At 36.3% G+C, this 22354-nt stretch overlaps 1 protein-coding gene across 3 annotated transcripts in view; it reads left to right on the plus strand.

Annotated features, from left to right (window-relative positions):
- The window catches only part of LOC121874211 (sideroflexin-2-like), a 71458-nt gene extending 56986 nt beyond the window's left edge, over positions 1–14472 (plus strand). For all 3 annotated transcript variants that reach the window (XM_042378234.1, XM_042378235.1, XM_042378236.1), the window contains exons 2-7: positions 2828–2989; positions 3666–3836; positions 4594–4792; positions 7052–7177; positions 13079–13293; positions 13931–14472. In XM_042378234.1, coding sequence (XP_042234168.1) covers positions 2832–2989; positions 3666–3836; positions 4594–4792; positions 7052–7177; positions 13079–13293; positions 13931–14042 — 981 coding nt within the window. In that variant the 5' untranslated portion in view covers positions 2828–2831 and the 3' untranslated portion in view covers positions 14043–14472. The remainder of the gene's footprint in view (positions 1–2827; positions 2990–3665; positions 3837–4593; positions 4793–7051; positions 7178–13078; positions 13294–13930) is intronic.
- The last annotated feature ends 7882 nt before the right edge of the window (positions 14473–22354 follow it).

Raw genomic sequence — 22354 nt, forward strand, 5'->3', positions numbered from 1 at the left:
TTAACGAACTAGCTCCTGGTGACTCCATGTTCAATTGTATGACGTAAATAATTTTGATTAATATTGTTGACTGACCCGATGACACATTTGTTTAGATGTTTACTGTATTTTCTTACTATATTTACATCAGAGAGTTCTGATATGATAATTTCTTGTGCAAATACTTCGTTTTGTAGTTAATTAGGTGCCTAGGCACGCACTACTTTTGTATTCTCGGTGGCAATGCTGTGGTGACGTCTCATCCCAGAATGTAAACAGCCAATCATATTGGCATATTTCAAAACACTCCTGCCGGGGGGCCAGATTGACGCTGATGCTCAGTGTATGCTTATGAGCTGATCGGTACGGGCGATTGCTCTCATGTCCACAAAAAATGTACAATTACACCATGTCAAAGTAAATTATTTCTGTTTTTTATACTGTCTGGGGTGTCTTAGCCCCATAGCAAGGAAGTTAGGTAAGGTTTATTTGGTAGGGTTGGTGAGCTCTTCTAACAGTGCTTCTGCTGCTTGTTTTTCTTATTAAGTAAGGTTAGGTTGGGTTTAATTTAGAAATAACCACTTTTTAACACATTTGCACAAACTACAGCAGTGTCCACAATAAAACACAGTGAAATTGTGGTGTTTTTATAATCTTTTTCTATGAAAAACCGCCGAGGATCGGTCTTCAATAATTTTTTTGGTTTGTTCCAACTACTGTACAGTACTGTATTTTTGGTAAAGTGGAGCAGACCGTTAGCACCCAAATTTGTTTATATATTTCATTCATATTTTCCAGAGTTGTTCTTTGGATGATACTGAGTACCGTAATAAAATTGAAAAGGCAACATTTTAATTATTTTTTATTTTTTTTAGCTTATGCTTCGATCATAAATTATTTGTTAGTGGGCAGGGAATGATAAAGAGAGAAATAATGGGGTAAAAACGCTGCAAATACTGATCATGTGGCAGTAATTTCTTGCCTACGTGCTTTGTCGGTGTAGAAAAAAAATGATTTACTGTAATTATGGTGACATCGGATCTGTGGCGATCGTGTTCACATCATCTGCTGTACTGGAGTGTCCGCAGTCTTTGTTTACATGTTACGAAATGAACGACGATCTCATCAGGCGTGTTTAAATTGATTTATATTGAATCGAATTCATTACATTTTTCTGGAGATGATTTTTGGATGATATTAAGTAAGAAAATCGAAATGACAGTGCACAGAACCTATTAGAACCTTACCTAACCTCACCTAACTAACTCACCTGTGCATTGTCATTTCAAATTTCTTACTTAGTACTGTACTATCATCCAAACAACATCTCTTGAAAATTTGGTGCAATTCCATAAAGTCCTGGTGCTAACTGTCACTTCAACTTTTTCTTTTTATGGCTATTAGTGGTAAGAAAAATATTCTTTTATGGTAAATGGTCCTAAAGTTGCTATTCCTCACAAGGCGGTGTTCCAGAATATTAAACACTACTGTACCTTGTGTTTTATTGGAGATCCGATGAACCAACCTAACCTGATTTAGGATAGGTTGGCTTATTATATCACTGGTAAATCATTATAAGAATGAGCAGTAGCCGGAAGTGTGTACAAGACATTGTTCAGGACAAAATCGCCAAAGTAACAAAGTTTTATGGAAATAACAAAACTTCAACTTATTGGGTCTTTTGGGGATAAGAAAGAAGGTACTGTTCCCGAAAGCTAACTTAACCTGACCTCCCCAGGTAGCATTAGGGTGTTTAATCATTATGTGAAGTGAGCTTTGGTGCTTAATCTTCATATGGTGTGCTAAATGGACATACAATAAGTCCGCACTTAACTTTGTTTCGGTACTACGTCGCTGAACTTTAAGAGACCTAAAATCCGTTAAGCGTCCCGGTGATTCAATACTACGTCGTTTTGCGTTATCACAGACTACTTTCTACGGTGCATCACCCGCACGTCTGGCCGTGCTACGCTTTCTCGGCTTGGCACAGTCTCGGTCACTCCCCACCCTCCTCCTCCGCTCCCGCCATACTCCTCCCCTCCTGACATCTGTCTCCTCTACTTCACTACCCACCACACACTCACTCTACCACCTCCACCCATCGGTGGAGGTGGTATCGGTGAGTACCAATACAATCTTAGTACAGTAGTTGTATATGTATCCACTATTTTCTATAGAAATGGCAGTGATTTTCTGTATGTGTTATGTATTTCATGGGGCAAAGGGAGGCTCAGGAACTTAACTCCCGTATTTTATCTATTTCTTATGGGGAAAATTGATCCGCTTTATGTTTCATATATACTGCGTTTTTAAGAACGTAACCCCGACGTTAAGCGAGGACTTATTGTATGGGTACAGTAGTTACAGAGCTTTTGTGGATAGGTAACACCACAGCAGAACACATCTGTAATGGTAGTTAGGGTGAATGACAATAAATGAAAGGAAAATCTGTGTTTGCTCCTGATTCTGGCAGCCCCAGACCATAGCAGGAAAATTTACGTGGAAGTAAAAGAAAATGGTACCAGAGCTTATTTCACTTGATGATTAAATACTACTGTACTGTAAACCCAAACACCACCTGGAGAGTAGGCTAGACAGCATTTTTGTTGTACCAGTGGTAAAGCCTGAATCGGTGTTGTTTTGGACTACACCAAGCACGGCTACATTTTCACTGAAGTCCCTACTCAAGTTTGTGTACTACAAAAACATGGCTAAAGACTAGCTTAGGGTGTTTATTCATAAGGTAAAATAATCTGGGGTGCCTAATCTTCAGATGATTTGAAAATGGTATGGAAAGCTTATAAACTTGTACTCATAATTTTTTCACATATATTTTCATGTTTTACAGAATAATGGGGGAAACACCAAGGATCAACTTAGACAGTCCTCAATATGACCAGTCAGACTTCATCGGCCGTCTGCAGCACTTCTCTGGTATCACAGACTGGCGACTCTGTTTTAAAAGTGATGAAGAACTTGATGAAGCTAAAGATCTCCTTCAGAAATATAAGTAAGACTGTGGTGTTTGTTGTGGTGCACTTAAGACTGGTTTCATTTGTTGTTCTCTGTTGAAGCATCGTACATATGTGCAGTGGTGAAAGTAACTTGTGCAACATTTTATACTTTTTCACATATATTTTAAAATCGTTACTTGGGTAAAGTTGAGAACGTGTTCCATGATTTTTCAGTTAGTTAATTTATATTGATACTTATTGAAATTTGTTTATTTGTGTTCTAGTTTTGAAATGCTTTAAGCTATTACATTGCCTTTAGACATTTGTAAGTAAGGTTTGTATTATTCAAGTTATTGTTTTTTTATTAGGGTCTCGGTGGAAGTACTGCTCAGGGTCAAGCAACATTTAAGAAAAATAAATAAGAAAAGCATCATTACTGGGTTTCTCTTGAGGATTCACTTAGGATTGTAGTTGATTAATGAGGTCACTAGAAGGAGATGGATAGTTAGGTATTTGATCGCACATTTCAAGTGTTTGTAGGAGAAGAGTCGGGTAAGATTACCATGTGTAGCTAACTTGCCAATGACTGATAATTACCTTGGCTATTTTTAGATACCAAGACAGTATACAGGGTGTTTTTTTCCTCATTTATAGGGATATCTCTCAGAACAGTAGGAGATATAGTACAGTAGTGTGATTAAACTTAAGTCATTTTACTGTTTACAATTTCAGGCTTGGGCAGGAACCTCCGGGCACACCTGATGAAAAAATCTGGTATGCCAAGCGTGTGTACGAGTCGGCCTTCCACCCAGACACTGGCGAGAAGCAAAATGTGATTGGTCGGATGAGTTTCCAAGTTCCTGGTGGTATGATCCTCACCGGTGCGATGCTTACCTTCTATAAGTAAGCTAAAAGAGTGATTTTTATTGTGCATGCCTTACTGCTCTAGTATACAGGGTGACCTAAGGAATCATACAATTTGTGTGTGTTCTATGGGTAATGTATGTATATGCAAGTACTGTATACTACTTAAATGCATTATATTATGTAGAATATAAATGTAGCTTTGTCTGTGTCATATGTGTATCTTTAGTGGACACATTGTACAGTATAGTATTATCTAAGGTTATATACAGCAGAGTATTGTGTACTGTAAACTGTATCTTGCAGTTTGTTGGTGGCTGTAGAGAGCTTCACCTCTGAGTTTATATTATTGTTTAAACTCTTCATTCTGTGCTTAACTTTCAGACACATTGGTTCTCCATTCTACTGTACATATTCTTTATTAATTCCATTGGTGCAATTATAATTTATTTATTTTTTGCTGTTGATAAATGGACTAAAATTGCATGGAAATTAGCACCGCGGCTTGTTTCAATTAACATCAACCACCCTAACACTTGCCTAACAAACTCTAGTCTAACCTAATTTAACCTCCAGGTTTGTGTTTAGATGTTTAATCACAAGGTGAGATAAGCTGTGGGGCTAATCTTTGTGTGGTCCATTGACTGTTGCTTAAAAAGAAGCAACAGCTCATTCAAGATATCTAAACCTGTAATACATTTAAGAATATTATCCGGTAGCTGTATTTGATTATTTACTGTGTTTTGTGTATACTGTACACTGAGTAGTAAATTAATTTACATAAAACCCACTGTAGATCCACTCCGGCTGTTGTGTTTTGGCAGTGGGCAAACCAGTCCTTCAACGCTCTCGTGAACTTTACAAATCGGAATGCTAAATCTCCCTTAACTGTGGAGCAGATGGGTATGGCTTACATATCTGCTACAGGAGCTGCTCTGGGCACAGCTCTGGGGCTTAAGAGCTTCCTGGCGGGGAGGGCATCAACGCTCCTCCAGGTAAATACAACTTGATGATCTTTTTTACTCCTGTTAACTTATGTCTTGTATTGTACTAGATGGTCTCGCCTTTCTTTCTTTCGTTCTTTCTCTCCAATCTGCAGGTCCTCCATTGTTTTTGCTAGCACCACATCACCACCACATAAACAACTCTGTGACTCCTCTCCTGTGACTTCCACAGAGGATGTGACTTGCACAGAGGATGTTCATCACTTGTTTATAAATAAGAATACCGTATGGGCTTATGGCTAAACCACTGGCTTAAACCTACACACAATTAAGACGTGTCAGTATTTCTTCGTCTTGTTCTTAATGCTTCTTTGTACTTCTGTTCATTACTCTTTAGTATTTCCTTGACTTGTGCTTATACTGTATACTTAGCATTATCCCTTTGTCCATTTTGTACACTATTTAATAATCTCCTCTGGCATGCCATTCTTCCTATGACACCACTACACCATACCACTTGATAACCCTGTAATGTGGTTTAACTTTAGGTAGTAGGCAGCTACCAAACAGGGAGGTACTACCGCCTGGGAAGATATTGGAAGCATAATGTATTGTCTAACGGTAGACCCTGCTGCCATATGGCATCACGAAAATTGTGACCAAGTCCCAGGTTGCTGATCTGACTTAATGCCTCATTTACACACAATTGCAGGGTCTCAATTGTTTCTCTTACTACTGACAATACAACTTACATACAGTATATTGTTTCTCACTTTTGAAATTTTTCTCATTTTTCTATGAATTATTATTATTGTTATTATTACATGTATTAAATTTTGGCCCCCCAGGCCCCGATGTGGGTCAGTGACCTGTGCCCGGGTGGGCTAATCACCGGAAAAAAAACACCTAAATATATGAAACACTAATACAGGAAGCCTTAAAAACAACTGCCACAATTACATGACCAAAACAGATAAACTTTCATATATCAAAATTACACGATAAACTTGCTTGCAGGTATTTCAGAATTTTTATCATGTATAGTCCACCCAATACAAAATTATTCGGCACCCTTACGGCGTGATACAATATGAAACAACACACGAGAATTTTTTAAAAACTCTTGAGGTACGGTGCATGGTAGGTATCCTTGACCTGCTGGGTTGTGCACCGAGGCCTGCCCGCTCCACACTTATGCAAGGTGTCCCTAGTTTTGACGTAGCGCTGTTTCCATCGGGTTATGGTATGCTTGGACACGCCAACCCGCCTAGCAATTTCACCATTGCTGAGGCCCACACCGTGTAGTTTGATGCTTGCTGCTCGCGTCTTCTCCGAGGTTTTCATTTCGTCTAGCATAGCTTTGATTCAAAATAAGCATTACGATTCCTACTGTTCGCTCCAAAGCTCAACTCAATGCAGGTTGAACCAGTTCCGTTTCCAACATATTCGAGACTTTGTATTCAGATAACAAACCTCTTGTGGTAAAAGTGTGTTAACACTAACATTGTTTGTCTCACATGAATTCTATTACCAAGCCCCCCCGTCCTACTTATCTAATGTTTGGCATACTAAAGAAATATCATACCTCGTTTTGTGACCCATTCTCTGCTTCTTAATCATGTCAGTACTGTGCTTAATGTTATATCACTACTATGATACACAAATATTGTGTGTTCTTTGTGCATGTGGTCTTAAATTACTGGACGGTTGCATACTTTCCACCATCTACACTTTGTAATGATGTGGGTTTATGTCGTTTCATCTCATAATGCAAGAAATCCATAGATGGCACCCGATTTGTTGGTTGCCATGCACACATTAATACAGATTGTGGGTTTGATTATTATATTACAGTGGGTAATGCTATGCCGTTTAGAGGCTTTCGTACTAACACCGTGTGTATTCCCGTTTACTATCCGTTAAATACTACACGAGGCTACAGAAAACATCATATTATTTTCACACACACGTACACTCACAGACGGGTACCAACCACACCACATAATCACGGCTTCTGTACCAGTGATCGTTGCGGGGGTGTATCAGAGCCATGGGTGCTGAATAATTTTTTAGTGGGTGTACTATTTATTAGCACTTAAAGTCATCAGTATCTAAGAATTAAATAAGATTTTTATGGTTTGTCTTTGTATGTACATTCCTCTCTACATTGATAGTCTTGCCTTCAAACTAGTCCTGGTATTCCTTGTTTGATATCCAATTAGCAGTACAGACTTGGGAATAAATTGGGATGAATTGGTTTGGGTTAGGATTATTTATGTTTTGATTTGACGCTGTGTGTTTGTCTTTCAGCGCTATGTGCCCTTTGCTGCCGTTGCCGCCGCAAACTGCATTAATGTTCCTTTGATGCGGCAAAATGAGCTCATGCATGGGATTGTTGTGTGTGATGAAGCTGGTAATGAATTAGTCAACTCAAAGGTTAGTTAATATTTAATTATTCATATTTTTGCATAATCATTGGTATACCGGTAGAGTTTATCCTCTATAATTACCATAGTCTCGGGCCATGAAAAGGGGCATACAGTAATAGCTAAGAGATGGGCATCACACTACTCTTGGTCAAGAGATGGATGAGACTGATGAGTTTAAGGGCCATATTATTAAACAACATCTACCCCTTCCAACGAAGAATCTTTTCGAAGGTATTGTTCCATGAAGCGGTATTTTAAAATTCTCGAACCTCTTCCACTTCGTGCGGGATGATTTTTTTAGGTCTGGTAATACTGTCTCCTTCGCTGATGCGTTGTGGTCGTCTTTTTGCTGATGCATTATGGGTCCTGTGTGTGTTTGTTTACCTTCGTTGGCGCCAAATTTAGTATTGTAGCAGCTCTCGTCAGGGATATGTTTTCCTCCAAAGTCTCCCGGGCAAGTCCCATATCACAGAGAGAGCGGGATTTCTTAGTTTATTTGATTGGAGAGGAGAGAATATTGAAAAATAAAAGTACTTGTGGGAAGCTTGTTGCACTAAAGAAACAAGCATGGATACGCATTACAACAAGTTTCAATGCTGAGGGATATGGACCTTGGCGATCAGTAGAACAGCTGAAGTGGATGTGTACCCATCAATCAATTTCATTGATGAGGACCACAATTACTTTGCTGAAAGCATGCCTTCTACAAATCCAGGGCAAGGTTTGTGCTTCACAAATCCTGTACCAGAGCGTGCCTCCAGCAGAGGCGATGACCCAAATTTACAACCTAGCCCCTCAACCTCCTCCCAGAAAAATAAAAATAAAACGTCATTATTTGATGAAAAATGGTATAACCGACCAAACAGGAAAAATATAACCATTGAAGAGGAAGAAAATAAATAATAAACTTTTTTGGAGCACACGGCAGCAATTGTTATATAAACAATTGGAAGAAACAATGATCAACATTCAACTTGCAAATAATCAAAATTTGCATTCAGATTTGGAGTTTCAGCTTGTCAAAATAAAGATTCAAGTTGAACAGAAGAAATTAGAAATGATGGAAAAAAAATTCTGTACAGTACAGTATAGTATAAAATTTCTTTTGTATTGGGTGTTATCTCAGTCACCCTTGGCGCTGTGTAAGGGTTAATAATGCAATCAGTTCACAAACAACAAAAACGGTGTAATTCACCACATAACTACAGCTGTATTGTGATTTTCTACCTAACTATACATTATTTTAATTTACAAAAAAAAAATTTGTACTTAATTAGTTACTACCTAACTTTAATTTATTTTACATATTATATTTTGTTCCTAATTATAATTTATTTTAGTACTGTACTTTAGATTATGTATTTAATACCTACCTACAATTTTATTTAGTACTTAAAATTATGTATTTACTACCTAACTATAAATTAATTTAGTATTTTAAATTAAGTAATTAAAACCTAACTATAATTTAATTTAGTAATTAAACTTATTTCCGTATGAACTACAGTAACTAACTCGAATTTAATTTACTTAAAAGTATGTATTTACTACCTAACTATAATTTAAATAAATATATCATATTAAGTATTTAATACCTAACTATAATTTAATTTAATAATTAAAATTATTTCCGTATGTACTTCAGTAACTAACTAGAATTTAATTTAGTAGTTAATAGTCTGTATTTACTACCTAACTATAATTTAATTTATTTCAAAATAAGTATTCAATACCTTACGACAATTTAATTTATAATTTAAATTTTTTTCCGTACGTACTACAGTAACTAAATAGAAATTAATTCAATAATTAAACGTATGTATTTAACACCGAACTAAAATTTCAATTATTAATTAAAATTAGTTCTTTAATACCCAACTAAACTTTGCGTACATAATACATAACTTCTGGGATTTGCTACCTAACTACTGTACCATGAGTTATTAAAACAACAAAACTAATGGGATATTTCATCAGAAAATTGTGAAAATAGAAAATATCAAGAGTACTGTATTGATCAAAGCCCGCTCACACCAAGGAATTGGTGGAAATAGCTTTAATAAATGTGGTTCTGATTTAATAAAAATTGCGGATGATATTCAGTCGAATTTCATGTGAGTCTTGTTAACAACAAATTCTTTGGTATTGTATCATTTGAAACTTAATTTTATGTTGCATTAATATTTATTCCCACCCAGTTGGTTACCAACTTTTTGATCTGTATAGCAGTAATTGACTGAATATATAGGTTAGTTAATGACTTTGTAATGTCAATTTTCCTTTTTTATTTTAATTCACTTTACAGTACGTATACTAATTTACATATTGACATTGTTGCAGAATCCTGATTATAAATACAGTATTGTTTTAAATAACAAAAGTGTGATATGTACAAAATAAATAAAATTTACAGAGAAAAATATGTTTCCTAAAAATATTACAAATGCCATCAGTTTTGACAAGTATGAATTTTTAGTATATGCATTTTGAAAGTCTATTGAACTTTGAGTTTTTTACACTTACTGCAAATTACATATGAACATAATAGAATAAAGAACTGTATATAAATACAGTAACTCCATATGGACCTTAACATATACAATACAGTATATAGATAACACATTAAAAAATCAACTCCTGTCTTTATATCATGAATGTAACTATAGGTATTGCAAACAGCCAAAACCTTGTACTGTAGCTCTATACAGTATTACTGTACATAGAGGCATTACTATACCTCTGGACTGCCGAGACCTGAACGTACATAAATCACCCTCCTCGTTCAGTTAAAAGGATGGACAACCAAAAGTAATTCACTGCATAAACAAAATTCAAAAGTGGTCTCTGATAACTTGTTGCCTTTTAATCCTGCCTTGCATATTTATTTGACCTATATTTGGGTTTATATGCAAATCATCCATTTCTTCTTCTCCTACCTCTTCTGGTAATAAGACCCTAGTCATTATGGCTATATTGTTAAGCACACATGATGGAACAATTATAGCTTTGGTGGTGTTGAGCTTGTCCTAATAGTTGATCCTAAATAGGCAAACTGCCTCTTAAGAACCCCAAAAGCTCTTTGAATGGTATTTCTTGTTGTTATGTGACTTCTGTTGTAGGTCTCCTCATGTTGATCACGAGGATTTAATACTGGAGTCAACAAATACTTCCTGCAGGGATAACCACTGTCACCAAGGAGATGTGCAGGCATCAAGCCTTCTTCAAGTGTGGCACAAATTATACTATTTTCAAAACTCCTGCTGTCATGTACACTACCAGGCCAACGAGAAACAAGATTACAAAATAATAAGTGGTCCACAGACAGCCTGAACATTTATTGAAAAGAACCTTAAAATTGCTACATGAGTACAATCTATGGGCCCTATAACTCCTGGCATTCTAGCAATATTATAAAAGGCCTGTACTGTTTTGAATAAATCATTGCCAGCAGGAAATTTTATAAACTGTTCACTAAGGCTGGCTATTGCTCTCGAAACACTTGCAAGATACAGACTGACACAGGCTTGAGACACATCATAACAGTCTCCAATTGCTATTTGGTGGCTTCCAGTCGCCATGCAACGTATTGCTATTAGAACTTGTAGGTTTGGAGGAACAGGACAACCTGGAAAGAAATCATCAAATGAAAAATGAAGTAATGACAAACTCATCAGACTCACATTCTCCTAATTTCTTAAATAAATATCCCAATCTTCCTCTTTCAATGGCTTAACCCATATGGAACAGTGGAAGGTCGAGGTGTGCGAGAAGAAGCAAGTACAGTAGCAACATGAAATAATGTAAGCATTGATTAACGTGGTCATAATTACGTAGCTTTAGTATTATGTATATTGACCCGGATAGGCCATGGTTTAAAGCATAAACGTTCAGTAGAAATAACCTGTACCATCTGTCATATGGAACTTTGCTTACCTCTCCTATCATTGGCAACAGGAAGTTGTTCCTGAATTTTTTGGATGATACTGTTAACCGATTCCTACAATTCTGCGGAGTTGTCTGCATTTCCTCCAACCTTGCCAGTGCCGCTTGTCCATCTTGGTTTCCAAATTTATTCCAAAAATTCCATCTGATTTCCCCGGCTCATTTTTCTAAAAATATCCTTTTGCCAATTCAACCTGTTAGTTAAAAACACCGGGGAAATAAAAATTTTCACATGTTTCCAATGTAATTTAAAAAAAATATTAATGTACAGTATTGCATAAAATAATAGGAAATGGCCTTCAAGGGCTGGTATGCCTTTATTATATTGTCTTAGGTTAAAAATTTTTGTTTTCAGAGAAAACATATTTATAAACACCCCAATTTCAATATGTTTTATAGTGAGACGGTCGTATTTATGGCAAATGTTGGAAAAGGTGTTAGAGTATTTATAAGTTAAAGTAAAGTTAAGCTAACCTAACCTAACATAAATTATCACTTGCCGTGGGCGAACTTACTATTACTGAGACGGGGGAAGCTGCTGTGAAATCCTCTATATTAGCCAAAATATTGTATCATATATGCTTAAGGCACATTTTCATTAAATAATCAAACTCCAGCTTCCAATGAACTTGTTTTATTATGCACCTAATTCAGCCAAATGGAAGTTTACCAAAACGAAATAATGTAATTGGTGATGAAAAATTAGAGCCTGCAGTATTTTACATATTATATCATGATCCACTGTATCAAAGGTGTTTTTGTATGTAATATTACCATCGTTGTGATAATGCCCTCCCAGTGAAATTTGCCTCTATCCATTTTGATATTTCTAGGCATAATCCTCCCCTGTTTATATTTTCCAGATAGAAACTCACTTATAAAACTGCTAAAAATTGGCATTAAATAACTTAAATGGACTTAATTTATTAATATATGCAACATAAAGTTTTGAGATGATTTTGTCCCAGTGATATTTGCCTCTATCCATATTATTATTTATAGGCAAGAACGACGCCAGTTTATATTTTCCAGATAGAAACTCACTTATAAAACTGCTAAAAAGTTGCATTAAGTAACTTAAATGGACTTACTTTATTAATATATATGCAACATAAAGTTTTGAGATGATTTTCTCCCAGTGAAATTTGCCTCTATCCATTCGAATATTTCTAGGCAAGAACGTCACAAGTTTTTATTTTCCTGACAGAAACTCACTTATAAAACTGCTAAAAAGTTTAATAAATTACCGTAAATGTGCTTACCAGAATAACACTAGCGTTAGTAAGATGGGATGACTACAGCAGCTTGCCTTTGGCAATAACAAATTGACAGGCAGCACAGCTTTTACGAAAGTCGTATTAGGACGGAACACAGCTTTTGCACTGTCATAATGTGGCCCGTAAAACCAATAATGTAAAAAAAAAAATTTTTTAAATTACCAATACGTGTCTTTGTATGTTAATCGTATTGACAAGAAATATTCAATAAAACTAACAAAATAATTATGAAGAGGGTGACGAAAAGCAGCTCATAGCCACCTCTTCAAAGTTAGGTGAAATTAGTTCGTTTTCATGCCATCACACTCTTTCGTGCGCTGCACTAAAACGTTCTTCGCATTTAAAATTACGGCTTTCGATATGAAGATGTCCTTCAAGGGAAGATGTTGTTTAATAATATGGCCATGAATGTTTGAGGGGTAGGCCACGAATATCATGGGGAGAAGTTATAAGAAATGATCTCGGGGTTAAGCTACAGACAAAAGTGATTGTACAGCCATAAAATGATGATAATTGTGGCTGAGATGTTGTAGACAGATGACAGGAGTTAGCTTCCTGCTTTTATTTTACAAATTGGTTTGGGGTTTATCCTCAATAACTGACGTGGGAAGGAGTTTTAATGCTTTTAAGAATGACCATGTGTGTGTGTAACTTTAACTTGACCCTTTTATTCTTCCAATGATTCACAGGTGGCGGCCGTGAAAGGCATCTCCCAAGTTGTTCTCTCCCGTATCATCATGGCAGCTCCAGGGATGACACTACTTCCAGTTATTATGGAAAGATTAGAGAAGCAAGCTTGGCTCCGTAGAAATCCCCGATTAAATGCACCATTCCAAGTGTTTGCCTGCGGTGTGTTTCTGACCTTCATGACACCAACTGCTTGTTCTATCTTTAATCAGAAGTGGTAAGTGTTGAGATAAATCTAAAGTAAAGGAATATTTCACACCAACATGAGGAATACTGGAGATAAAAATTTGTATTAAGTAGCCATCTAAGGTATAAAATGCATCATCATGTTGTCACCATAATGTTAAGGTTGTAGACATTGCTGACCCTCCCAGTAAAGCAGTAAAATGGATCCTGTATAAGGTTTTACTTTTTCTTGGAGATTTATTATTTCCCAGAGAGACAGTGAGTTGTGGTTTATCCAAATAATTTTATGTAGGAAGAATAGTCTCAGTATTGCGAAAGAAGAGGGGTGGTTGACCATAGTGTGGGATGGATCAGGGGTACATAAACCACAAAGGAAGAGAGGAAATAGTGAGGAAGAGAGATAAAATAAGTGTATGAAAAAATTACAAGTTAAGATAACAAGTGGTGGTGACCATATTATACCCCACTTGCCTGTGTCCTCAGCTTACTTGTACTAGTACAGTATTCCAAGTTATAGAAACAAAAGATTTGTGTTCAGAACTTAGGTGGAATGATAGGAAGATTCTCTTACAATCATTTATATACAAGTTGTGTCTCTTGCTCTAGTAAATGTTGATATAGTGAGTTCAATTATTGTCACTGTAATGTGTATTTGCCTTACTCCACAGCTCCCTCAATACTGCAACGTTGGCCAAGCTGGAGCCAGATGCCTATGCAAGACTTAAGGCAAAGTGTCATGGCCATGTTCCAGACACAGTGAATTTCAACAAAGGTTTGTAAGCATCAGAAAATCTTACAAGATTTGACATGAATCACTCGTAATGACATAGGGTGATCTTCAATCCAGGTATGACAATTGCCTAACACTTTAGATAATGAAGTAGATGCACAGTTGCTTTTGAAAAACTCCTTTAGAATAATGTGATGGTATGTAAGTACCTGTAGTTAAGGAGTATAATGGGTTTCTTTTAGATAATTTGGATTAATATCTGTTGGCATCTCATTTCATAGTGCGTACATTTGGTGTTGTTGGTCGACACTGTCCTCGGTTCACCGAACTCACTTCGGAATATATTTTGTGGGGAAAACACAGTATGGACATGATCTCTGGAAACAACATTTAACTAGAGTTTACATTTTTTGTACTCTACTCTGCAGCAAAAAAAAAAAAAAAAAAAACTGCAATATTAATTTAAATTAATGAAGACCAGTACAAATGGTTGGGATACAACTACTTGGATTAGTTATTTGTTTTTAGTTAAGAAATATGTTAAATAATATCTTGTTTATAATGAGTTGTGCACACTGAATATTGCTCATATACTTTATGTAACATTCTTTTTTGAGAAACTTGTCAAAAAACCTACACAGAATTTGCCTAAGAGTTTTCCATTTCCAGAGACTTTTTTACCAAAAAATTTTCCCTGTTCTTACATCATTAAGAAATGATTATAAAATGAAAGACGGTTTAGGGAATTGAGAACAGGTTATACAGAGCTTATTAAAGACCGGGTAATTAAGTGGAGGAAGAGAAGAAATAATTACAGTAGTACAGTATTAATGTAAAGGCAATATTAGAAGAGGAAGACCACACAGTACTTGCTGTACATGGAGGTGCTGAATTTGTATTTTTGATTGTATTCTTAGAATTTTGTACTGTACTGTTTTATTTTAAAATTTTAGTGATCAGCAAAATATTTTATAGTTACCGTAGTTATATTATCTGTATCTTAGCTATGTTTGTAGACATTACCGTGATGTTATAGGAACTATATTGTGGGTGGTACTAAACACTAGTATTACTGCTGCAGCTAAATATTTATCCCTGAAATGTTTTACCAGTGTTGTAATATTAATACCAAAAGGTAAGGTGAGTATAATACATTATATATACAGTAGTTGAAAAAAGTGTTAAGGCTGAGATTAGTTCAGGTATGTCCAGCGTCATAGCTGTTATACCTGGTAGAAATTTTAAATATTAAGTCAAGAAATCTGGTGATCATAGTTTATAAAAGACATCATTTAAATGTCGTGGGCTTCCCTGTACACCATACACAGCCTCGAGTCCGTACTGTACTGTATGTACCCAAGATGTTGGCGAGTTATAGATGTAAATCAAACCCTCGGCAAAAGACAGACATTTCAATTTCAACGTGTGGGTCTGATATCCATCGAGTCCTGTGAAGTAGAGATTTTGGTGGATGTGTTATAAGAGACCACCTGACTACTGAGCCCCTCTTAGTCAACAAGATATGAAGTAGAAAGGTATTTAACTGTAGTAAAACTTCTGGATATAACTGAGTGAGTGTGTGCGTAGTCATAGGGGGGCAAGTAAAGTGTCATATATACATGTCAGGTGTCAAGAGTATTTTATTGTTGTGTTGGTGTCATATTTATACCATCAACCTAACATCGTCCTGAAACTGCCCCCAACACCTCTATTTTACCATAGGGAGGATCAGTAATTATCCTCTCAGGTCCTGTAACTCTGCCGGTTTTTGTTTATAGGTCAAAAATTATATACTTCCATGACTAAAAATGTAATGTATATTCAATCACACAGTTATTGCTCAACTTTATTTGGTCAATATTATTCGGTTAAATTTAGAGTCTAGCTGGTTGACTCTTAAAGCTCTTCTTAATAACTAAACATGTTAGAAATGATGTTTGTTGATGTTAAGTTCTCAAAGGTCAAGGTTTTCACTTGCAGCATTTTAAGACTGATAAGTGACAAATATGCTTTACTTGTGGGTCACCTGTAACATGGGTCACTTATCCCAAACAACAAAACCTTCATATTATTAGTAATAGTGTAAATAGGTAGCTAATTTGGCCTTTTCTGTCACTATAATAGATTGCCATTAATTTCCTCATTCCCATAATGGTATTTGTAATGGGTTCACGAGATCTGAAATTGGGTTGTCAGTTTTACTTTTATTTATCCTCTTCGTCACTGATCGGCTCATTAATCACTTGGGCGGTCGGTCACTTCTCTGTTGGCAAGTACTGGGCACGAGCTGGCTCCTGAATACAGTGTACCAGAACCTGCTCCAGTGTTGGTAAAGTCTGGCCCTGGCAATTTGCATATTCCACCAGATTTAAAAAAAATAAAAGTAAGTTTGAAGCACTGAGTAATTGCTAACATTGCTGTTAAGGTTTTATTGGATACTGGAGAGTATTGTTGATTAATTTTAAATGCTTTTGTTCAATTAAGATCATTGCTTAACATGATTCCCCAGATGAGCCTCATGATGTACAGTATAGGTAAGCAGACAGGATACACAAGCAAGTAGGCGGTACTTGAAACATGCATTGTTGGTTCTTGCTTACATGGTTAGACAATGAATTTTTGAGAATATATTCTTAACTGACTGGTTTCAGTGTATCTTCACCCACAAAATCGGTTAATATTTTGCCATACGGTATCTGTATTCACCTCATCCCTATGAGTCATTGTAGATTGTTAACCCTTTGCCAGTACCCAAATAAAATGTTAAAAGTAGTCCCCATAGTGAAAAAATTAATGAGTTCATGACTTCTGGTATAAGCCACAACCACTTTGTTTCCCAGTATCTTTTAAGTCATCTTTGTGTTTGCTGTCTAAAATCTAAGCCAAAACTCTGACTACAGGGTATGGCTTACTGGTGTACATGACTTCTGTTATCCTCTGGGGGGGTTAGTGTAATAATAATAATTAACGGTTTATTGAAAAAGTTATGCAGCCTGAAGGCTGAAAATATACATTGGACAAAAATTACTTATTACATCCCAAGACATGGGGTAGGTGGGTCGTTTAACAAATGCTTTCATTACTGAAAGGAGAAGGAACATGAATTGAACATAAAATTATTATAGTTTACAGTTGAAGGCCAGGGCCTGGGCTGGTCATTGAGACACCAGGTGGTGTGGTGTTCACGTGGTGTAGTAACTCATCCTCAGGTGTATCGTGCCTGTGCATGCGTGCAGTTAAGCCTCGGGATTGATAAGGGATGTGACGTCCTTAATGACATTCCTACATTACATGTGATAGGGTGGACTTACAGTAATGGTGATATACACAGTGCACAACCTCTAGTGCTTCCATGTATAACTATACTGCCTTAACACTTCTTAGTAGTTGTTAACATTATTATTAATTTAGTGCAGTGAAACCTCTATTCTACAGTCTATATGGAGAGGAATGTCCATTGTCTTGAGTATCCGTTAGATATAGAACCTCCATCTAACAAACTACAGAACTGTATATAGTACTGTAGATGTGTAAGTCTGTTCTATTGAGGGTCCATAAAATGTGAAACTGCCATCAAACATTATATGGAGGCAAAGCTCATAATATGGGTGTTTCACTGTATATATATATATATATATATATATATATATATATATATATATATATATATATATATATATATATATATATATATATATATATATATATATATATATATATATATATATATATATATATATATATATATATATATATATATATATATATATATATATATATATATATATATATATATATACACACAGTATAATATATTGCCAGAGTATAGGGAATTTAAAAACAAATACTCGATAATTTCTGTTAATTATTGTGGAAAGCTTCCTTAAGGCATAAGAATGTACAGTAACTAAAACAACAATCTGTGCACGTGGGGGTCGATATGTTAAGAAATTTTCCGTGACTAGTGACAGCCCCCATATACCAAAATTTATTGTCCATGGTCTCCTATTGTTTCCCACAAAGTATGCACAGATAGTTGTTTTAGCTTCTGTACATAACTGGTTGACTTAAGTTAACATACATAAATAACTTAAAATAGAAATAGAATTTTACCGAGACTCGTGCCCGGAGTTTTAATCCCCATCTTCTGTTGACGGGGATTGTTGTGTCGACAACCTTAGTTTTAAGGGCCATATTCAAGAACAGTCATGGGGTGTACGACACCATTTACTATGATGATCTTGCCCTGATCTTTTTTCAGCAATATCACCTTTAACACGTGGAACTCTGCACTTATCGAAGCTTTGGAGGAGTCTCAAAGCAAGTTTCCTGGTGGGAATTATTAGCTAGTAGTACTCAAATTATCGAAACTTCGAGGTCTCTCCAGATCTTCGAAAAGGTGGTATTCCTGAAACAAGATTAGGGCAAGAAGGTCATCATAAATGGCGTCGTACACCCCATGACTGTTCTTGAATACGGCTCTTAAGCGTGAAGGACCCTGCACTGCAGCGCTTGATGGAGAGGGGCAGTGGAAAAAAATGAACTAATACCATTGGAATTTGAGGATAAGACTGGTAGCTGATCTTTATTACCATTTATGTAATTTTTTTTCTTTTATAAGATATTTATTTTTTGTAAATACCTGTATGATTAAGGAATAAAGAAAAACATAATGGTAATTTTTTTACATTAATGTTTTTACAGTCAATATTAAGAAATTTTCGGGAGAATTGTTTTGTTTTACTGCCAAGTGCAAGCTAGTTCAGCTGCTGGAGTCATCTTACAAAGTCTGTTCGGTAAGCAATACAATAATCATACCATACCTTACCATACCTCCTGCAAGCAACAGGATTTGAAGACTAACCCCATTAACCTTTTTATGTAATGTGTTTGCAACCTGTGTGTTCAACTTTGAACTTGAGCAACCAGGGTTGCCAGATCCCTCAAGATTTGTTACCCAAATTTTTCATTACCAAGATAACACGTTTCCTGCGATGCAACCCACTGCCACCGGTGGGTCATAAGCTGTCAGGGTTTGTAGTATATTTGACATAAATTATTTACAAGGTCTTTTCAAGGTGAAATTGTTATTTTTCTAAGACATTTTCCAGTAAAATAACAATGAAAAATCCATTGTTTTATTGGACATTTTGTGCCCTATGATTGCAATGTAAACTCTTAAAGTTACTCAAACTCAAAATGACTAATCTAACATATATAAAAGTTATGACAGTTCCTTAACAACTTCCTCCTGTTTTTTAATGTCAGCATCAAGTGCAACAAGTTGTTTCTCCTATACAAAAGGATCTGAAGCTTACTACCTTATTCAGTAGTGAGCACATCAGCTTTTGTGCAGTCATTGCTTTCTGGGCAAGATCATCTGATGAATCCTTTAGACGTTTTAAGTCAATTTCTATCTCCTTTCGTTTCTTTCCGAGTTCATCTAGAATGTTCTCCTCTTGCTTGTGCTTCACACTCTTCTCCTTATTCAACTTCTTGCTTTTCTGATCACGATGCATCGTGTGTCGGGAAGCAACCACACGACGCTGAGTGATATATTCTTAGTCGCTTACATGAGCCTGTCACTAGGAATACAGCGCGTGTAAACACGACTGTTCGTGTCGGACGGCCACACAAACTTTGGCCGTGCGCGGGTGCCATATGCATCATTTCAAATAACTAGAAAAACGGTTATAGTGAAATATTTAGTTGTTATTTTATGCGTATTGAAATCATAAATATTTGACTTAGTGACATTGGGAGACGATGTCTTATTTTTTGAAGCAGCGCCCTGGTGCTCTCCTTTGATAACACTGGTCAACAGCCAAAATGGTTCACATATGAGATCATGCTCACACAACTAATTTCATATTGCTGAATTCGAATCTGATATTTGTTTTGTTCTATCAGACCAGGTTTTATAAAAAAACCAATAGGTACAAATATTTAATATTGCATCACGTGTCGTGCAAAAGATGAGATTATCTCATGTGACTGTGCTTTCATGACTAATTTCATATTAATGAATATTAATTGGATGTTTCATTCTACCATCAGACCTACTTTCTTAAAGAATAAAAAAAATAGTAAATATAGTAACATTATCGCGTCATGCAAGATACAATTTTAAACCTATCACAGATAAGCTCATAAAAAATTGTACCAAAAAACATAAGTTCAAATCCTTTATAATGACAAAATATGAAGTTCTAAAAGTGCTTCTGAACTTTACTCTTTCTCTTGTACAGCTTGCTCTCTTCTCGTTGCAGTGTCCAGCAATAGTCGCCCATCATGTTAGGACTGAATTGTCCCTGATATCTGCTCTCCATTATGGCGATATCTTGATGAAATCTTTCGCCGTGTTCATCACTAACGTCTCCAAGGTTACCTGGGAAAAATTCAATATGAGAGTGGAAAAAATGCAATTTCAAGGACATCCTTGCTCCCAATGCATGATAATTCTGAAGCATGGTTGTTACGATTTCTTTGTAGTTGTCAGCACGATAGTTTCCAAGAAAATTCTTTGACACATTGACAAATGATTCCCATGCTTTTTTCTCCAGTGGGTTCAATGTTTTGGTGAATTCGCTATCATTAACTAGTATACGAATTTGTGGTCCATTCAAGACACCTGCTTTCAACTTGGCTTCGGAAACCACACCACCTAGTTTCTGAGATAAGTATAGAGTCCCAGCACCGAATTGATCCATAGCTTTGATGAAATTTTTAGCCAAACCGAGCTTTAGATGCAGTGGAGGCAAAAATATCTTTTCTGGATCTACAAGCGGATTGTGAGCACAGTTAAACCTTCCAGGCGCATCTCTTGGTCTTGTCGGCCAATCCTTTCTCACATAGTGCTCTGCATCAGCTCTGCTGTTCCACAAGCACAAAAAGCACATGTGCTTTGTGTAGCCACTCTGAAGGCCCAGTAGTAAACTGATGACTTTGAGATCGCCACATATCTTCCACTGGTGTTTCTCATACTCTATAGCGGCCAACAGAATTTTCATTGTTTCATAGCTCTCAGTCATTTTTGTTGCGTGTGCTATTGGGACAGATGGAAGCCGATTGCCATTGTGTAAAAGAACAGCTTTCAGAGAGTCTTTTCCTGAGTCTATAAACAGCCTCCAATCCTCTGTCTTGTATGTTTCAGACTTGCAGAGTTGTTGCATGAGACAGCTGTCTATGTCGGTAACGCGCTGTAGTGATATGCACTCCATCTTCTAGCAGGTTACGCTGCTTTAGTGTGGCTCCCAAAACTTCAGCCTTTTCTTTTGACAAGTTTAGGTCCCTGATGAGATCATGAAGCGCTTCTTGAGTAAATAGTTTAGGCCTGTTATTTTCAGAGTCATCCTGGTAGTCGTTTTCCATTGAGGTAGAGGTAGAATCGGAATCACTCAATTCTTGTTCAGTCGGTGGATTTGGGATTGGAAGTTCAGCACTGTGCGGTACTGGTCGGATTGCAGAAGCAATATTGGGGTACTGTACCTTGCCTCGTGTCTTGATTTTTATTCCCTTAATATTTGTGAGACAGAAGTAGCAGTCACTACTGTGGTCTTTAGGTTCACGCCATATCATTGGTACAGCAAACGGCATTCCTGAACTTCGTTTACCACACATCCACTCGCTCAGGTGGTTAACACAAGACTTACAGGCTACATGAGGTGCCCATTTCTTGTCTTGGTCACCCAAATGACATTTGAAGTAACTTTTGTAGTTCAGTCGAACAGCTTTTGTGATTGGTTTCTTGAGGCTACCAGGAGTGAAGGCACCACATATGTAGCAAAAACTGTCAGCACCGTTCACACACTTGCGACGTTCCATGTTTTGTTAATTTCAGAGTAATTACAAATCATGCAGGTGTAGATATGCAATATCATGAATCAGCAAACTGAAACAAACAAAAAAGCATAAATCAGGACAAAACAATTGCATAAGTGGAGCCAATGAGCATATAAATTACTGTATGAATAGCATGGTGCACTAAATATATAGATATGCTGGTTCTGGAAAACTGAGCCTGATACAGCTATACGAATGTCATAATTGAGTTCAGCACATACAATTACACTAGAATCAGACTGTTTTGATCCAGAACCATGAGAATTTTTTGTATATGTTGACCAGTGTAATCTGTAGTGCAGAATAAATTCTTCATTATAATGCTCAAAAGGATCTCGTCTGAACTTAAATCGTCGCTTTTTCTCATCTTCAAGCTGACGTAACATCCTTATTTCTTCTAAGTCATCAAGGTGATGTCTGTAATTCTGCATGCTGTAAAATTATAACATTATCATCTTATTTTTTAATCCTGCAGCATAATATTGGATATTGACAATAATTTATTTCTTAACTTTTACTT

Source organism: Homarus americanus, unplaced genomic scaffold, assembly GCF_018991925.1.
Source record: "Homarus americanus isolate GMGI-L3 unplaced genomic scaffold, GMGI_Hamer_2.0 scaffold49667, whole genome shotgun sequence".
In the NCBI taxonomy this organism is placed as follows: Eukaryota; Metazoa; Arthropoda; class Malacostraca; order Decapoda; family Nephropidae; genus Homarus; species Homarus americanus.